The sequence below is a fragment of the Notamacropus eugenii genome, chromosome 1 (genome assembly GCF_028372415.1).
Source record: "Notamacropus eugenii isolate mMacEug1 chromosome 1, mMacEug1.pri_v2, whole genome shotgun sequence".
NCBI classification, from domain to species: Eukaryota; Metazoa; Chordata; class Mammalia; order Diprotodontia; family Macropodidae; genus Notamacropus; species Notamacropus eugenii.
The window spans coordinates 303,390,670-303,410,349 of NC_092872.1; the positions used below are offsets into that span (position 1 = coordinate 303,390,670).

The 19,680-nt window shown below is 33.3% G+C and overlaps 1 protein-coding gene across 2 annotated transcripts in view; it reads left to right on the plus strand.

Annotated features, from left to right (window-relative positions):
• Nucleotides 1–15,418, plus strand: part of PPM1A (protein phosphatase, Mg2+/Mn2+ dependent 1A) — a 55,737-nt gene extending 40,319 nt beyond the window's left edge. For both annotated transcript variants that reach the window (XM_072629383.1, XM_072629384.1), the window contains 3 exons: nt 4,541–4,649; nt 7,222–7,279; nt 8,209–15,418. In XM_072629383.1, the coding sequence (XP_072485484.1) occupies nt 4,541–4,649; nt 7,222–7,279; nt 8,209–8,238 (197 nt within the window). In that variant the 3' untranslated portion in view covers nt 8,239–15,418. The remainder of the gene's footprint in view (nt 1–4,540; nt 4,650–7,221; nt 7,280–8,208) is intronic.
• Nucleotides 15,419–19,680: the final 4,262 nt, after the last annotated feature.

A 19,680-nucleotide genomic window follows, 5' to 3' on the forward strand; every position in this document is an offset into this window, starting at 1 on the left:
AAGTAATGGTAGTAATAAAAGTACAGCAGCTATGACCCTGGAAATTGTTTAGGATGCTTTTTTTTTCCCTCTTGAGGCTAAAGATGTACACATTTCAGAGTTCCTTGTGAATTCACTGGCAGGAGTAACATCAGTAAAAATCTGATTTTTGGCATAAGTTAAATCAAAAGCAGTAGGTGAATTATGAAGATGGTAATTTAAGTGCCATTTTTTTCTGTGAAAAGCTATGTACATTAATACATTTGGGTCAACTAAAGCTGTTTTTTTTTTTTTTTTAATAACTTAAGGGTCATAGTTTTGTTACTAAAACTCCAGTTAACCTGCAAGTGCCACTATATTTTAAAGTATGTCTCTATGTTTCTATTTCAAACTGTATTTCAGGGTTTCATAACAAAACCATAAACTGCCTGATTTTAGGTATATTGGGTCTCTGCTTAGCAGTAATATGTGTTTGTGTGCCTTATATTAAGTTTGATTTATTTTTAATTGAAATAAGTTGAAATTTCAGGTACATTTTGTATTATAAAATTGCAAATGACTTTGAGACCACTAATGAACTGTTTGTAACTCTGATTAGTGCCTTGGATATTTAAAGAATTTAAATTTTTTTTTAGTAACTACAATATGCAGTATGATGAAAATTTTCCCAAGATTACTAGTTATTGCATATATGTAATACAGTATATAAATTATAAAGTAGCTTCTAGGTAAACCACCTGTGGAATGAACATGTTAGTGTAAAAAGGCCATTTGGGGTCTGTTATATTAATCACTTGCATGTTAAAGGCCTCTAATAGCATGTAAGCATTGATATAACATTCTGTTAGGTTCTATCATGTCTACATTATGAAAATTCTTGTGCACTTTAATTTTATTTTCTTTTTAACTTTTTGAGATTTAAGTATAGTCATTCTGTTATTTTGATCACTTTAAATTCCTAATATCCAATTTAAGGCTGCCATTTGTCTTTATTGACTACTTTGTTTCTTGATAGTGGTAAATAACGTGTGCACTGATTGCTAACTCAGTAAGCAGTTTTTGATATAATCCAATGAGTTTATTTCTTCACCGACAAGTTCCTTGGTTTTTAATACTTTAAAAAATCCAATAAGTTCGCTTTATTCCTAGTAATGTGCTAAACTAACATTAGTAGAAAATACTCAAATTGATATCAAGTCACATTGATATGAATTAATGGGAGGAGGGAATTATAAAAATTATGTACTTATGTATAAGGAATGATGCCAAATTTTATGTCGCTGGCTTTTTTAAGGGAAGACCAGAATTTTGCTTATTTGTTCCAAGAAAAATAGACATAAATACTTTAGTTTTGACCAAGTGTAAACAAATTTTAGATATGCTGCATTGCTGCTTTCTTTAGTTGTTTCAAAGTAGAATTACCAAATATTCATTTTAATTAAATATTTATATGCTATAATATAAGATTTTAGAATTGTTTATTACTGTCAAACAAGAAATGCCAGGTATGACATTTATATTGGTACCTGATAAATACTTTGACATTTTATTGTATCAAGTTTAATAATGTTTTATTATTAAAATGTAGGTTATTTTATATTCTAAGTTAAAACTATATTTTCTACCAAGGATAAGGCCAAAACTTAAACTACTATGGCAAAAAATGTAAATGCTGCTACTTAAAATGCCTTAGAAAGAATGAAACTGTTAAAATTTCTCTTGAAAGAAAAGTAGAAAATACTAAAAAACATGTATGGAATTTTTAAACTAACAGGTTAGAAGATAATTTCAGGATAGCATTTGGTGAGATGCAGAGGACCTGAGTTCAAATTGTCTTCTCTGGCACTGGTTACCCATATAACTTTGGGTAAGCCATCAAAGTTCCCTTGGCCTCAGTATCCTTATCTATAAAATGAGGGTGGGGGACAGTTTGGACTGCCAACCCCTTGAGTTCCTTTTAGACTTAGATCTGTGGTCCTGTGATTTTTTTTTTTTAAGTACACTTATCGGAGGAGTTAGTTTGAAAAGTAGAAAATTTTGTGTCATTTATTCTGATTGAGCAGACTACATTAATCTTCAAATCCAAAGCATGCATTAGGAATCTTTTTTGGCATGTACTAACAATTGCTTTGAAATGCTAAACTTCATTTTAATTACTTGGATGAAACTCTATCTTTGGGCATCTCTTAAAACATGAGAAAATAGTTTCAGAAAGTCTTCTGGGCACTTGCTGTCTTCTTTTAAACTATAATCTCTGTTCCTACTAAATATTTAATGGTTCTAGCAGTCAGCTTTTTTGTTGAGAATTAGCTTTATAACCAGAGAATGGTACAGTAAATTCATGAAAAGCCCCTTCAATCTTTTAATCCCCCAGTAAGTTTGTGTTATTTTTGTAGTTTTGCATCTTTCTGATGTGAATCAGGATTGTTATACTACTTCTCCCCAGTTTCTAAGCTGATATTTTGTACATTATTATTGTTATTTTTATTTAAAATGCCTTGACAACTCTGCCTCAGCTTTGGGGGTAGGATGGGGAATATCTATTAATATCCATGCTAAAAGGAATATTCTACAGTGCTAATTAGAGTGTACATTTTAGGGATGGGGTTAAGAGGATTGCTATTTTAGAGACTTCATTCCTGGTTTTGTTTTTTAAATTAAAAAAGAATTAACAAGGTTTGTATAGTACTAAGTGTCAAATAAGTAGTTTGAGTAAGTTTTTCCTTTTGGAATAGAGAACCTTTAGCCCTGTTTTTCAACTTAATATTTTTAGAACTTGTTTGCTTTACTGTATTTTTTTGCACTTTATAACAACAACAAAAAAAAAGGATACAAGTTACATTGAAACATCCTTTTTATGACTGAAACCAACAGAATGGTTCAATTTGTCATCAGTGTTATTCAGATTGTATCTGTAGTTATCTATCTAAATAATTGTATTAACTTAGTGGAGTCTGTATGTTAATTGTACCAGGTTGTGAAATTGTGTAGCTTAGGTAAACACTAAAACATTTATTTTTGTACAGCAGAATTTTAGCATTAGAATTATGTAGCTCTATTAGATGTTAAAGATGATACAATAAAGGAACTTGGAAAACCAAATCTGAGCTCTTTGCTTTTTATTCAGATTTAAGAGTGGTAGATTAACTTTGAACAATAAATGATAGATGGTAAAATTTTGGCCTTTACTCTGAAAGAACAGTTCACCACTTAAGTAATGTGGGTTACTGAATCTGGTGATTAAATAGAATTCTTCCAAAATGTAGCCCTAGTGTTAGGAGTTTAATATTTTGATCTACAAGCTTTATCTGATAAAAGGAAATAAAGAGCTTTTGTATAAATGGCTGCTTTCAAAGGTATTCCTAAATTGGCTGAGAACTAAGATGATGATTGATCTTTCTCATAACAACACTGCTTACTAAGAGAAAAAATTTATCTCTTGAAGAAAACTTGGAAAAACATCTAATGTCTTTATATAACTGATTTAACCAACTATAATATACAGTTGAATACATATAACGTTTGACATGGATACACATGATGCCTTTGGCATGGTCCTGCCTTTATAGAGTATTATTAGTAATCAAAGTGAACACTTCACATACTTAAAGAGATTGTTTTAAGAGTTTATTGTACAATCCTGTGTACATTTGTTTTTTTGGCATTCTATGGTATAACTGGCAAAATATATGTGTGCCTTACACTGTAACAAGTTACATCAATTAGCGTTATAACCATTATTGGAGAATTTGATGATCAGTATTTCTAGTTTATTCTTATTTGAGTAGTCTAAGAAAATTGCCTTTTAAATGGGGCCATTTTCACACCAACACACACAGATATGGAAACAGCATTGTAAATTATCTGAAGCTCGTTCTTAATTATGTTACAGAACTTGTGGCTTGTGAAATCTTAAATTCTCTTTAGATAAAGTGTAAAGGGTGGAGTTTTAGCATGTAGAACCTTGATTTATAATCTTAAGATGGGTACATGCTATTTTAACAATGTCATTGTGTGACTATTATTTAAGTATCAAATGGTTATGGCTAAGAATATGACCAAATCTTTTTAAGACAATTACAAATTATTTCTTTGATTTTTGTAACTTTAAAAACTGTGCTGTGCAATGTTTTTGTTTACAGGGCAAAGTTCAGTAACATGTTCCAGTCTAAAGAGAGGAGTTGGTCTACCAGAAGTAACTAGTTGACATCTTAAGAAGGATGTTCCTCCCATTTGTATACAAATTCCCCTGATTACGTAATATGCCAATTTAACATGAAATATTTGTGTATTTTTCTAATTTTAATCTTGATCACTCTTCTTTAAAATTAATCTGGAAAGTAACAGTTCACTGTCTTTTTCTTCTTTGTATCATTTTGTGCATTTGCTTATCATAAGCTTTCAGAATTCATCATGAATTTCTTCCTTTTGGCACCAGTGTAGAAAACCTCAGAAGTGATAAATGCCATTTAAAAAAATATATTAAGCTATCTTTGATTGTTTCAGTCTTTTAAAGTTCAATGTGGATAGCACTTACAAAAAAAGTACTTCTGATTCCCAGAAATCATAAAGAAGCAGGGCGAAGGCGTACCAGACTTAGTCCATGTGATGCGCACATTAGCAACTGAGAACATCCCAAACCTCCCACCAGGGGGTGAACTGGCAAGCAAGTGAGTTTTCTATTTTGTATATGTTCATCCATGATCACAGTTTAGAAAATATCTTTGGTAGAGAGGTGGCGAGATGACAGTTACGTTTAAGATTGATTTTAAGTGGCACACGCGTATGTGCCTGTAGGATGTTTTTATGTAGCCTTTGACTTGGAGTGTTACTAAATTGATTTGTTATTTGATGAAACATTACCGTATAGGGTGTTCTGTTTTGTTTTGTTTTGGTTTCAATTTACACTAAAGAATGTGGTCAGTTATGCCTCAGATGATGACCTTGACCTAACATTAAATAGCCTTTGAAATAATTTCTTAGTGGTCTTTCTGAATTAAGATAGTACGCTAATGTACAGTACTGCTGTCATGCAGCATCACCAGCACCGTGACGCTCACTGTCTCCCAATGAGTCTCTTCAGTTGTTTGAGCCTATTTCTTTCCAAATCCTCTGGAACCATTCAGATTGTGTTTCCAAAGGCATGGCTTCCTATTTTTCCAAATACTTTCACAATTGGAATTGAGCTAACTTAAAGAGATGCTTAAGGTCCCAAGTAGAAAATTCAGACACCGAATTTCTTTTATCTAAAATAGCTGCCGTGTAATTGATACAACAGAATGTATTTAACTCTTATTTCTGTCCTCTATTTTTCTTTTTACCTGTCCACAACCTGGCTAAATTGATCTCCCTTGTGCATCTATGTGATATCAGTAGTCTGTTTGTTTAAAGCCTTTCTGTGGTTCCTCATTGCTTGCTGAAAAAAGTTTAGACTTCTTTGCTTGGTACCACACTATGTTTTCCTACCTTTTCTCATGTATTTCCATTTCCATGCTCCAGTCAGACTGGATTACTTTCAGAGCTCTGTACATGCTCCACATTTTGCTGCCTCCATTTCTTTGATCATATTCCCTATGTGTAGAATTCTTTTCCCAGTCTGCCACCTGTTGACTTCCTACCCATTTTTAAAATGCCTAATTCAAAGCCTGTAATAAATGCCAACTCCTCCAGGAAGCCCAGCAGAAGCAGCATGTTGCAGTGGAATGAGCGATGCATTTGGAGTCAGAGGAACTGAATTTGAATCCTGGCTGTGTTATTTATTGCCTGTGTGACTCTGGGCAAGTCACTTGATCATCCTGGGCCTCCGTTTCTTCATCTGTAAAATTAGTTGGTTGGATTGGAAGATCTTAGAGGTCCCTTCCAGCTGTAATCTTATGATTCTCTGATCCTTCGCTGCTCCCCCTAAGTCAGTCGTGAATTTTTCTTGTCTTGGACCTGAAATAGAATTTATTCACATTTTTAAAAAGACTTATGTATTATTTTGTATGCTAGTTATTTGTGATTTATCACAGCCCTTCACACTCCCTTATGTAGCATCAAGTATCGGGATGGGTTTAGTGAGCAGGCAGGTTTGTTGAGTTGACATCCCAAATTTCTGTATTTGGTTTTACTCCTGTAGTCTTGACTTTTCTTTTCAGTTATTAACAATGTGCAAAAGGGATCCAAATGATATTTTCTAGATTATATCTATTTAAAAACTTCATGTTAGTTATTTGAAAATAAATTTCTTAACATCATGTTTTTGTTTTTTGGTTTTTTGTTTTTTTTTTTTAGTATGCAATTATTGTGAATGTTGCATTATTATAATGAACAATTCTATTTGAAAGCAAAATTAGTACACATTACTTGGGATCCTTTTTCAGAACTGTTGCCCCCTCTTTTCCAAAAAGTTTTATTCTACATCTTATTGAAACATTTGAATTTTAAGATTTGGGAGAAAATTTTGCACCATTTTGAGTACTTTTCATTTTTATACCCAAGTGACTGGTTTTATAATTAAAAAGTGCAAAAAGGACCATTTGCCTATAATTTTGGTTCCATCTTATAAGAGCTTAGAAACTTAAATCTAAAATAATATTTAAAATTATTATGTCAGATTTTGCAACTAGGTGGCACAGGGGATGGGATAGATGAGTCAGAAAGCTCTGAGTTCAAATCCAACCTCAGACACTCACTACTCTTGTGACCCTGTGTAAGTCACTTAACCTCGGCCTACCTCAGTTTCCTTATCTATAAAATGGAGCTAATAGAATTTAATTCCCAGGATCTACAAAATGAGGTCATATTTGTAAAATTCCTTGCAAACTCTTAACGCATTATATATAAATACTAGCTGCAATTAATTGTTTCTAAGCCAAAATTAACATAGGGAGTTTAGGCTAGTAAAAGTAGCTGCTGTGTCATAGAAACTGTAAAATCACCCCTAAACTCTTAAGATGGGGTATATGCACCTTTACTATTTCTCAGCCTTTCCCTCTATTATTTAGAGTTCCATACATTGTAAACACTGTAGACTATCTGTACTTTAAATATTAATCTATGGTGCTGAAAATCAAAAGTGGCCCTTGTTGACTAAGGTTAGGAAATGGAAAATTGTATCTAAATGTAAAATCATTTGCAGCAATCAGAATATTCATGCCATTGTTGCTTTTTTCAAAACATGAAGCCATGGGCTATTGATCAAACGTTTGATTTGCCAACAAGGAATAATACTTTTCTGCCTTTTTTTTTTTTTAAATTTAGGCGGAGTGTAATTGAAGCCGTTTACAATAGACTGAATCCTTTCAGAAATGATGACACCGTAAGTACTGTCTTCTCTCCTCCCACTACCTCTTCCCCTCCTCTCTAAATGCATATCCTTCCTACCTGTTTTTGCAGAGCTGTTCACTGCACCCATTCTCTTACACACACCCCTGATTGGTTGCTCTGAATTCTGCTTGCTCTGATCTCTGCCTGAACAACAGTTCTAGTGATTGAGGACATAATCATGGTGAGTGGCCACCTCTCCAAAAAAAAAAAAAGAAAAGAAAAGAAAGGAGGTCTTTTGTGAGTCTTGTAGGTTTGTAAACATCCTTGACTACATGCCTTCTGAATGTTTATTTCCACCACATAATTTTTATATTTGGGAATAACATCATTGCCCTAAAAATGGGCATTTTTAGTGGTTTTCAGTTTTGATTTGGCACATGCACATATTAAACCATGTTTACTTTTTTTATATTGTAGTATTGTTTTCAGATACTAGAAATCCACAAAGTAATGCACCACTAAGAGTTTTTTTGTTGGCATAGCATTCTGATTTTTCTATTTTTTTTTTTTAGACTTAAAAAAATAGTTTAGATCAGTTTTATTTTCCTCATATGTGAAATATGAGGGAGCTTTGAACTGAGATATTTTCCAGCTCTAATATTCCTCTGTTTATAATCAGATTACACTATAATGTAACTATTAACTTTTTTGGCTTTATTGGTGGTCTTAATTTTTCCTTACATTGCTAAGGTTTCTAAAAATGGTGGCATGAAGAGAAACTGTAGGGTTTAATCTAGGGATCAGGGCAAAATTATTTACCATCCTTTTAATTTATAAAGCCTTTGGACTGAGCTCAACTTCTTCCTTGATGTTGTTTATTACAAAATAGAGTCTAGTGCAGAATCTATGACAAAATTATGCAGAAGATAATATGTTTGGCAACTCTAGGCCTTAAAAAATGCTTTTTTTTCCTTCATAAAGGACTCCACATCAGCTGATGATATGTGGTAAAAACTTCTCATCTAGCCTGGAGTTTACCTTCATCATCCCAAGGAAGTACAGCTCAACTTCACTGAACCTTCCTAACATCCATCTTCAATATTACTGAAGGGGATACTAAAAGGGTGAGCAAGATGACACCACAGAACTACAGCAGTACAACAACTAGCCCAGAACTGATCCTTTTTTTTTTTTTATAAAACTGAGACTTATGTAAACGTGATTTCAAACCATAATTCATGTTGTAAATCAGACTTCAGCAATTTTTGTTGTATGATTTTTTTTTGGTAAAGTGCAATTGTCCTTGTACAAAATGCTCATATTTAATTATGAACTGCTTTGAAAATCCCTATCAAAGTTTAAAATGTTTGGCTTGTTGTGTGATGCAACAGATAGGTGGGTAGCCCTTTAAATTCATGTTGTGTTTTGGATCTGGGGCAGGGGTGGGAGAAGCGGCAGCCTGACCAGTAATATGCTCAAAAATGCACAGGATTATGAAGAATAATTTCAAAAATATTAGAGATGAACATCCATGAAGTTATTTCAAATACCCTTAATTTTCTTGGCTTTGGACTTGCATAAGAATATAGCTAGTTCATTCATAAACTCTTTCAGGATGTTTTTTTTTCCTTGTTGCCACTTATTATTGCAGGTAATAGTGTATTCATAAGAATATTGATCTTGGGGCTAGAATGCCTTGATTCTTTGCACCTCTTTTGCAAGTCCTTACGTTAAATTACTAATTGATAAGGAACAGCTTCCTACATAGAGTAGGAATCTGTAGCATTTTTACTATCATGATTGGCTGGGCCTGCTGCTGTTCCTAGTAAAATATTCTGAACTCCATTTTATCAATAAAGCTTGATTTTAACAAACAAGACATTTAATCATGTATGTGTAATTCCTCTTTTTCTCCCCCTGCCTTTTAAAATGTCGTGTCATTGTAAATGAGGGGTTTCAGGTTTGTAGACATGAAAACTCGTTTTTAAAATGGACCACAATGTTGCCCAAGGCATAGATGGGATTTCTCCCCCTCCATTAGGTGGACTAGAGAATTTAAATAACTGTTATTTCTTAATCTATTTTAAATGGGTTTCTTTCAGACTTCCTATTTTTCATTCAGAAGTGCATCAGCTTGAATTTACCCACCATTTATTGAAAATGTTAGTTGAAGCCTGACAATCTAACACTTTATGATGTGTGTGAATGTGTCTGTGTGTTTTAATTGACCCACTTATTTTAGAATACTAGTAGTTACAATACATTTGTGATTTGAAATAGAGCATGTTGACCACATTAAAACATTGGTCATTAAAAGTAATTTTCAAAAGTTAAGCAATTATAAATATCAAAATAAAATTATCTTATTTTAGTCTTATCTTCTCCCTTTGATTGTATGAAAGTAAGTTTTCAAATCAAGTCATGTTGACAAACTACTGTTTTGTGCTCTTTTGTATTGTCTCTTTAGGTTGAGAATATTGTATTATCAATATGTAGTTTTAATCATTCAGTAGGCAGATTTCTTCACAGGAAAGTCATTAAAATGTAAGATTTAACCCTTCATCTAATACAAAATCAAAACTTGGTGTAAAAATGTGGTATGATGCTTTCTATTTACTCTATTTGTCTTTTCCCTAATTTGGGAAGACACATATTTGTGTATATATACATAATATGTAGCCTTAAAACTAATGCAAGGTTAAAGACTATTGGACAAAGTAATTTAAAATGTCTCAGATTTAAGAATAATTAATATACCAGCAAAATCCTTCCTTTCTCCCTCTTGTGTGGGGTGATTCAACATAACTTAATTGTCTTTTTGTATCCTGTATCAGCATGAATGAAGAAAATATAATTCTATTTGAGTTTATAAATTTAAATTAATTTGGGTTAAAGACCACTTCCTTCTAATGTCTAATTCCATTGTAGAATGAAAACTATCATAATTTCATAAGTTATAACTTTGTACTCCTTATACAAAGTTAACGTGTAGTTATTATGACCAGTGATTTTGACTACCCGGTACATATATACCAGTGTAGAAAGCTGAACTCTTTAGGACAATACTCTTCTTTACTCTACAGACTAAAGTTTAGTTCTAGAAACAATAGACTTTGAACTGGACTATGGAAATTTTTGAGATGGAATATCTTAAATCACAAATAGAATTGTGGCAGAAAGCCATATTTCAAATCATAATCACAGTGTGTCATAATGAAATTTACTGAAAAACCATTTTGAGAGGTCTAAAGAAGGAGAACATAAAAACATTCTTACATATAACTTATTACAGTTGCCAGTGTTTCAGGGCTGATGGTGAAAGAAATGTCTAAAATAATTCTGGCTTTGTAATTCAGTACTTTCTGTGGTCTGAGAACACTGAATCTATTATCTGTGAATAAACACTGCCGTGCTAGGTACTAATTTTAATTATGAAAATACATACAATGTGTATGTATATTTTATTAGAGCAATGGACTATATGTTTTTACTATTCCCTGAAAAAAATATTAACCATACTTTTAAAAGGCACTTTTTTGCACCTTTGTTGTGTATTTCATTTATTGTACCTATTCAATTTTTGTTGTTGTGCTAAATACTTTAGCACCTCAGGGGCTGTGCCACATATTTTTGAAGTGTCATGTACTGTTTCCCTTTTGGGGAAAATTCTTGTGTGGTTACAGTGTTGTAATGTGGTATTCCAAATGTACTTTGATTTAACTGTTCTAATAGAATGGACCCAGTTTACCTATTTAAGAAGGAAATGGCGTGTTGTGTACAGATCCACTTTCATAAATCATACAGATATGTTCCCTTTACCTAACTTAGCTCCACTGGTTCGTCAATTTTTATAAGTACTGTTAGCCAGATAAAATGTCTTAATGGTTATTTTGGGGACATGAACCTTTTAATAGGTAACTATTTAATGTTCTAAGCAGTTTTCAATATTAATATTGACTTTTACAAATCAATATATTCTTTATTTTATCAATTCATCATTAAAGATTTATTAAATGAAACTTTTATTTTAGTTATAAAATATTGTGTTGACCTGATCTTGTTGTAGATTAAGAACCATTGCAGAAATTGCTGATTTTGTTTCCTGGTTTCACATAGTTTAAAAAAATCAGGATTTTAAAAAAGAAATGAATGTATATAATTAAGGCATTTTGAATTGCAAGTGGTTTCATTCCTATAATACAATCTCTCTGGTGGTATTTTTTACTCTATCCAGTAACATAGCTTCCCAATTAATATTTATTGAGCTCCTTGTATGTGCTGGCCACTATGGAGGATTCAAACAGGCCCTAACCTTAAGAAGCTTTCAGTGTAGTAGAGAAATTTAACTTTGTGTGTGGCTTAGTACTACATGCTAATCAAATTAAGCCATAAAATTAATATCATTTGCCCTTCATCCTTCCTTCCTGCACCTTTTCTTATCCTTCAAATTGAAATCTTGTTTTTAGAAAAAGTCTGTGCTTAGCATAGGGATCTGAAATTTGGTGTGTGAAGGATTAAGCTTATTCTATGTGCTCTATAGATTCAACTAAAGATATGTAGCAGGAAGAAAACCATGAATCAGGCCCTAGAAATATTAGGTTTGAGCTTTAATTTTTAGTTCTGTCAAAAAAATATTTTCCCTAGCCAGTCCCATCATTAATTAGCAGCTCAATGTCAGTATTCAGTTCCTTTTCAGCAAAGTGGCTGTTTGTGGCTTAATTGTAATTTCACTTCCTCTAATTATTAAACATATTTATTTAGGAATTCAATATTTTGCCCTGTTGTGCTATTGAAAAATTGTTTCATTCTTTAAGACTCAATGGAAAGGTTAAATTAGAAGTTTAAGGATCTAATATTTTGATTTCCAGTTGTGTACAGTATTACTATAGGATATGGTGTTAGTACAAATGTTTTCATGTAAATATAACAAAACATAAAAACTATTTCAGGTTGCATAATTTTATGCATTGAAGGGTCCCAATAACCTTCTTACAGTATGGAATTGCAAACATTGTAGGGGAAATGACTATTTTGGTTAAATAACAGTGATCCAAATTTCAAATGGATTTATTTTCCTTTAGGTATTGGGAAATTTCATGGTTTTCTTTATACATAAAAATTTATTTTAATAGTACCATGAAATTTTGGATATCTGATTCTCCTTTGTGTCTTTTGTTTGTATGCTACCACAATACATACCATTCGTTTGTGTTTGCTAAATTGAGGCCCTTCTTTTTAAAAGTAAACATTATTTCAGAGAGCTAAAAATAGGTGATTTTTTAAAATATCTTCTAAATTTATACGTGTGATTCATTAAGGAGAGAAAACTGTATTAAACTACAAGTGATTCTCAATTATTCTGAATAGTGAAGAAATAAAATGGAATTTGCCTTTTTCTGTTTCACTGTCAAGTGGGCATTTTCCGTTTTTATTGACTTTGGCATAGCTAGATTCTTTCCCTTTTACCTACTTGCTATTTTAAGCTGTTTGCTCATGACCTCATGAAATTTCTAGCAAATGCTTAGATGAAAGTGTTCATTAGGATAATTTTAGCTGACAATAAAGCTACGTTGGCCACTTACACTTTTATTTCATAACTAAGAAGAAAAAAGTGGCCTGTATGACCAATTTGCTGGGTATGTAGCAAAGAGATAACGTTTTCCTTTGTTCCACATAAAATGCCTCATCTTTTTCTCTAGTTTTTCTTCCTTTAACTTTATTATCAGACTGAAACAGACCAATTTAGTTTGTTTGGCTAAGAATGCTTGGTGTTTAGCCTCATTATAATGAGAAAGAACATATTTAGAGGTGTCTGAATGCCTAATAACTCTGAGGGATCAGAATCAGAATCTGATTTCATTGGGGTGGAGAACTCTGCTTGTGAAAACAGCCTCCATTGTAACAGACTTCTCTGCAACTTTTATAGTCTTAGGTAGTTGCTTGGAGTCCTTGATGTGCTACGTAATTTGTGCTTTGTCCTAGGTCTGCTTGTTTGTGTTAAAAAGATAGGAATTCAAATGGGGACTTCCTGACTTCAAGACCAGCTCTCTATCCATTAATGGCATCATACTGCCTCTTATTGAATGATATGTTGAAATAAAATTAAAGTAATGAAAGAAGTAGCTGAGGATGTCAAGAGGAGTGGGGATGAAAAGAGTGGGACTTAATTAGGTTTAGGTTTGGGAGTCCTGTCCCACTGAATCATTAATGCTGTTGCATCATGTCAGAAAAATCCAACCTTAACTTCCACCAATATCACTTTTTGCTGCAAGATTAGTAATAAAAGTTATTGTTCCATCAACATGGAAATAATTTTTAAAAGAATTATGTTAATGTAGCCATTTATATTTTTTCTAAACTCATGTAAAAGCAGTGTTTACTATAAAACTCTATGTTTCACATAATCACTGCACCAAAATGCTTTAATAATCCTAATTGTATGGGTCATTCAAATTTTTCTGCTAATTACTTTCGCATCAACTTTAAAGTTTAGAAAAATTGTGTAGAGCCTTTTTTTCTTTCGTACACAGAACCTTTTGATCATCCAGGAAGTTACTATTTAATAACATATTTGCAAATATGTGTAGTAGTTTTTGAAGCAAGTTAGATTTGTGTACATAGTTGGCTCTGAACCTATTTTCCTAATTCATTAATTGCAGGTATAATCAGTGAGTGCCAAAAATGCCGTATGCATAGTATATTTATGTTAGTTATTGTACTGCTACACATACCACACACACACACAGACACAGACAGACACACAGACACGCACAGACACACACACACACACACACACACACACACACACACACACACACCAAACAACCAAACCCAACAAGGGTCAGCATACAAGATAAACTCAGTTACCTTTAAGAAACTTTGTTTAAGTTTGGGGGATTGGAGGGAGGTGATTGGAGGCAAGAATTTAGCAAAAGTCTGAAATGCAGAATTTCTTTCTCAAAATAACTATAATTCTGCAAAGCAGAATATACCCTGTAGCTTTTAAAAATTTTGTGTCGTAAGTTTTGAAAGGTGAAGGGAAATGATATTGTTAGGACTAATCTCTCTCTCTCTCTCTCTCTTTTTTATCTTTGAGGAATATAATCCTTTTCTAAGAAGATTTGACCCTGGAAACTTAACTGACAGAAGATTAAGTGGAGTAAAAAAAAAAAAAAGATTTATAGTACCAACACTGACCCAAATAAGGCACATATAATGTAGTGCTTACTATGCATACTTTATTATCCACATAATTTATTGTCAGAAGTTCACTGATTTGTTTTTTTCTTTTAACCCTTGAATATTAGGAGACTAGATTTCTGGTATTCATTGCAGGTGTTAGAATCCATTAAATATTATGCATATATTCAAGCCATCTCAGACTTCCCAGAATGATAGATTAAAGTATTAATAGAGAAGAAATTAATAATTCTGTCCAACATTTTCAGTCACCAGCCCAGGATTAATGACATTTCTTTTAAAACATATGTCCAATAAAAAGATTTAATTATTAAGTGAAATTTGATTTTTTTTGTCACTAATTAGTATGTTTTGATTAATTCTGGACCCGTCTCTAATTAGTAGTAGATCTATTTGTGTGCATTTTGAAGTAGAGAAATCACTGTTCTCTCATCTAATGCCCTTTTATGAACTCAGTATCTTCATTGGAGAAAATATAACTCATTTGTAGTGCCATGCAATGCTGATTGTTTTAGCTCCTAGCATAATATTCAAATTTTTTTGTCAAAATGTAATTTTTCCCTTTAATTTGTATTAATATTATAAATGAAGACATGTAAGCTTAAAAGGCATGTTTGCAGAATACTTAGCTTCATCATAAAGTTTATAATTTTGAGACTAATATACAAAAGCAGAACTATTTTTCCTTAAATACAATGTATAATATTCTCCACAGTGATTACCCACTATTTGCAGTTTATGTGATCCAAAATGTGTTTACGATAAGTTCAATAAATGTATATTTTGTACTGTGTACCAGTTTCTGGTCCCAAAGAAAATGTGTGAATTTAGTTTCTAACCCTTTAAGATGTACTTTCTGTTTGGACTCAACTGAAGAATTGCATTAAGCCTGTGAATGGTTACAGACTGTATATGGGAAATGGGACTTAGAAATAATTTATAGTTTGCCAAAAAAATGGTGCCACTAAATAATAAACAGGCAATTGCATAATGTGTGTGTATTTATGATTGTTTAGTTTTGTATAGAACACATTTAAATATAAAAGTCACTAACAATGATTTTTATAATTTTTGTTCTAAGGAAAAACCTGGATAACTTGAAATTGGCATTAGGTATATATGGAGAAGAAAGCATTGAACATATTTTGTTTTTATTTATATCATTTTCTTATTCAGTGCTTAGCTTAAAGGTAAATCTGAAGTTTGCCATTTAGAATTACAGTGCTTTTTTTCTTTCTTATTGGTCAGGAGCTATATTTCATTGTTACAGAGAATTACCATTATTGAAGTCCTCACTGATACTGATTGGCAATTATTTAATACACAACTTTAGAGAATTTCTTGAGAGCACTTAGAGATTAAATCAGAGTTAGTGTGTATCAGAGGTAGTACTTGAATTCATGTCTTCCTTTCTCCAAGGCCAATCCTCAGTCCTCTCCACATTAAGCTGTTTTTCTTATATGTGGGAAGAGTTATTGATAAGCAATCATAGATAATCTAGTCCAAATAAACTAGATGTGATAGTATGAAAAGGGTACAAAAATTTGACCAGAACCTTTAGTAACCAGGAAGACAGAAAGTTCCTTGTGGGAATAAATATTCTTGTTTTTCTCTTCTCCTTCCAATAGGTGAAAACTGGAAGGGAGTCCAAGAGATTGCTCCAAATGAAATATGTAGAGTAGGCATTAGAGAGGCGTATGCTGTCCTTCAAAGAAGACCGTTGGTCATACGGGATCTGCTCAGTTTATCTCTAATCAGCTGCATGAGTCAAATAGTTTTCAACAATGACATGCTTTAGCTTGGCTTAGCTAACATTATATTAATTCTGCCTCTAATCAAGTCATTAATCTGAATCTTTGTTTCTCCCTTCTGTGAGTGGTATTAGAACAAATGAAATTATGGATGATAAATGTGAAGCACTTGGAGCTTCTTTGAACCTTTTGCTATATGAACCCAAGTAGTTATTGAAGTGGGAAATGAAGTTTTATTTACCTTGATGATGAAGCCTGATAGCCAGGGTAGTAAAAGAATGTGATATTGGTGGAATGAAATAGCATAAAATGTATTCAGTCAATGTAGAGTTAAATAGTTTCAAATTTTTCTGTAATTTTAAAAATATTAGTGGTAGAAAATTATTAGCATTTTTATTTATTGCCATTACTTTAAACTTCAATATAGTTTGATACCTACTGGAAAATGACCATAGGAAAATACTCCACTTTTTTCTTTCATTTTCATTTATTAAATAAGTTAAGTCTATTCAAACTCTACCTCAGACAAGGAAATATTGTTTCTAATAAAAATAGTGATTTGTATAGATAAGGGAGCCCTAGTAAATTTTTAAAATGAGATATGTGCTCTCATTGGTTTGGGAAATTCACTCTCTTACATAATCACAAAATTTAAGTGCTAGGAATTGTACTTGGTAATAGGTATACAAAGACAAATTAAAAGTCCATACCCTTAAGAAATTCACCAGGGGAGGCATATGCATATATAGGAATATGCAAATAGGTACAAGATATTTTAGAAATGAAAAGGCAGTAGTATCTAGGGAGGATTAAGAAAGACCTCATGTGTAGAAGGAAGTATATGATCCAAACTCTAGAGAGTAAGGAAGGAATGTATTGCATATGTGGTAAACAGCCAGTGCAAAGATATAGACATGGGAGATATAGGGTCTTTTACAATGAACAGTAAGAAGACCAGTTTGACTGGGCCATACTATACACGAAGGGAACCTATGATTATTAAGGCTGAAAAAAATCCAGGAGTTTATAGGCAATGCTTGAAGTAATAGAGAACCCGTGAAGTTTATGAAGTTGCAAGAGCTGCAATTTGGAAAAATCAGATTGGCAGCTTTGGTAGTTGGGTTGGACTGGGGAAAGACAAAGCAAGGAGAACAGTTAGGAGGATTGCAGTAGTTCAGGTAACAGGTAATAAAAACCTGTGTAAGGGAAAATGCAAGAGAAGTTGTAGAGCTTCAAATGCCAAGATTTTTCAACCGTTTTGGATATGTGGAAGGAGGAAGGGTGAGAAGTCAAGAAGGACACTTGAGTTTATGAACCTGGGGAACTGGCATGATATGGTGGTACCCTTGAAGAAGTTGGTCATCCAACTTTTATTTAACACCATTTGAAGTTCAGAAGTGTTACGTATTTTGGACATGTTACATTTAAGATGCCTCCAGAACATCCAGTTCAAAATAATTTATAGGCAGCTGGAGCTCAAAAAGGAGCGGAGAGTAAGACTAGATATATAGATTTATAAGTTACTTGAATGTATGTAAGCTGACAAAGTCATTTAGAGAGAAGAGATCTTGGATAGATCCTTTGGCTAAATTAACATAATCCAGCAAAGGAAACTGAGATGGAGCAGTCAAAAAGGAAGTGGAGCAAGGGAGAGAGAGCTGTCATGAAAATCCAGTTGGAGTATGTCAACAGTGTCACATGGTGCAGATCTTGATAGAAGATTGAGAAAGGCCATCACATGTGGTGATTGAAAGATCACTGGTAACGTTAGAGAGATCAGTATCAATTGTGCAAAGAAGGCCAGTTAAAAAAAGATGAGAGGAGAGAAAGTGAAAATGTAGACAGCTTTTTCAAGGAGTTGGGTTGGAAAAGGAGAGGACAGTAGCTTGAGGAGGTTGGTAGCAATTAGTGAGGGTTTTTGAAGGATAAGTCAGATAGGAGTATTGAAGTCAGCAGTAGACCAAAGATTAGTGAAAGGGGATGATGAAAGAACGTTATCTACTGATGGACTGAGAAGCAGCCTAAATCAAGGCTGCTTGGCAGGGAGAGAGGCCACAGTAGGGAGAAGTGACAGGAAGGAGGAAACATTGTCTTGTTTAAGTAAGGCCTCAGTTAAGGTTGGATAACAAATTAAAGCAGACTGAGTTAATACAATTGTATTACTTCTCCAGGTCTACAAAAAGATATGGAAGGAGCAATCCAGGATGAGTAGTTTAAGGATGAGGTAGCAATGAGAAAAGTATATAATGGAAATGGTTAAGGGGTTGAGATTGGAAATGAGACACTCAAAAATTCAAAGAGTAGTGAGGGTAGAAGGATTGTGGATTATGAAAAGGATGGAGGATAGGTTTAGGAAGAGTAAAGTATGAAATGATAAGATTATGATGAGAGAGGAAGTTTGTGGCTCTTAGAGCACGAAAAGAGTGAAGGCAAGTTTCTTCCTCTGTTGGCCATTGTGCAGCAGCTTCTCCTTTGATGTTTATCAAAATTAAGTACCCTTTCCAAATCACGGTGGTTGTTGTATACCAGCCCAGAGATCATTCTTCTTTCTCAAGGAGTTCAGCACCTGGCTCACTAAATTTCTTTCCTTCCCAACTCCTGCTTTTTTATGAGGAAACTTCAACATAAATGACGATCAAATACCCTAACCTCCTGACTCTTAAAATTCCTTAATTCCCATGACTCCCAGTACTCCTCCTCAGCAACACACAGGAACAACCACATCCTGGATCTTACCACTACCCACAAGTGTTATACTTCCTAAATCAATAATTCTTTTCTCTCTAACCTGAAACTCATGTCATTCCATATCTCCTTATATCTCACCTCTCCTAAGTTTTCCCTTATAGCCTCCAATTTATCCACTCCTCTAAAGTCTCCTGGGCCTTGCCTTCTCTTTCTACAATTTCCTGGTGACCTCCCAGCTTCTGTCTATACGTAGGTGATATACAGATCTATGTATCCTGCTTTATTCTCACCTGAGCTTCAGTGCCACACCACCTGTTGAGCATTTCAAACTGGATGTTCCAGAAACAACTCACAATGTCTAAAACATAACTCATCTTTTCTCAATATCTCTTCCCACCCCAGTCTTATCAATTTCCCTATTTCTTTGTAGAGTGCTGTTTTTCCAGTCTCCTAGGTGTCATCCTCAACCTATATACTCAATATATACATGCACATTTATATACTTATATATAATGTATGTATAATTATGTGTGTGTATATACACATCTATATCTCCAATCAGTTACCAAATCTTGTTGCACTTATCTTCATAAAATCTCTCCCCTCCTGTCCCTTCTCTCTACTCACCCAACAACCACTTTATTTCAAGCTAGATTATTCCAGCAGCTTCCTAATTAGTCTCTTTGGCCCAGTTCTTTGTCTGCTCCATCCTCCACACAACTGCCAGTGAGTTTCTTTAAGTACGTGTTCTTGACTATTTCTCTCCCCTACTTAATAAGCCACAGTAACTCCTTTTTGCCTCTTAAGATAAAAT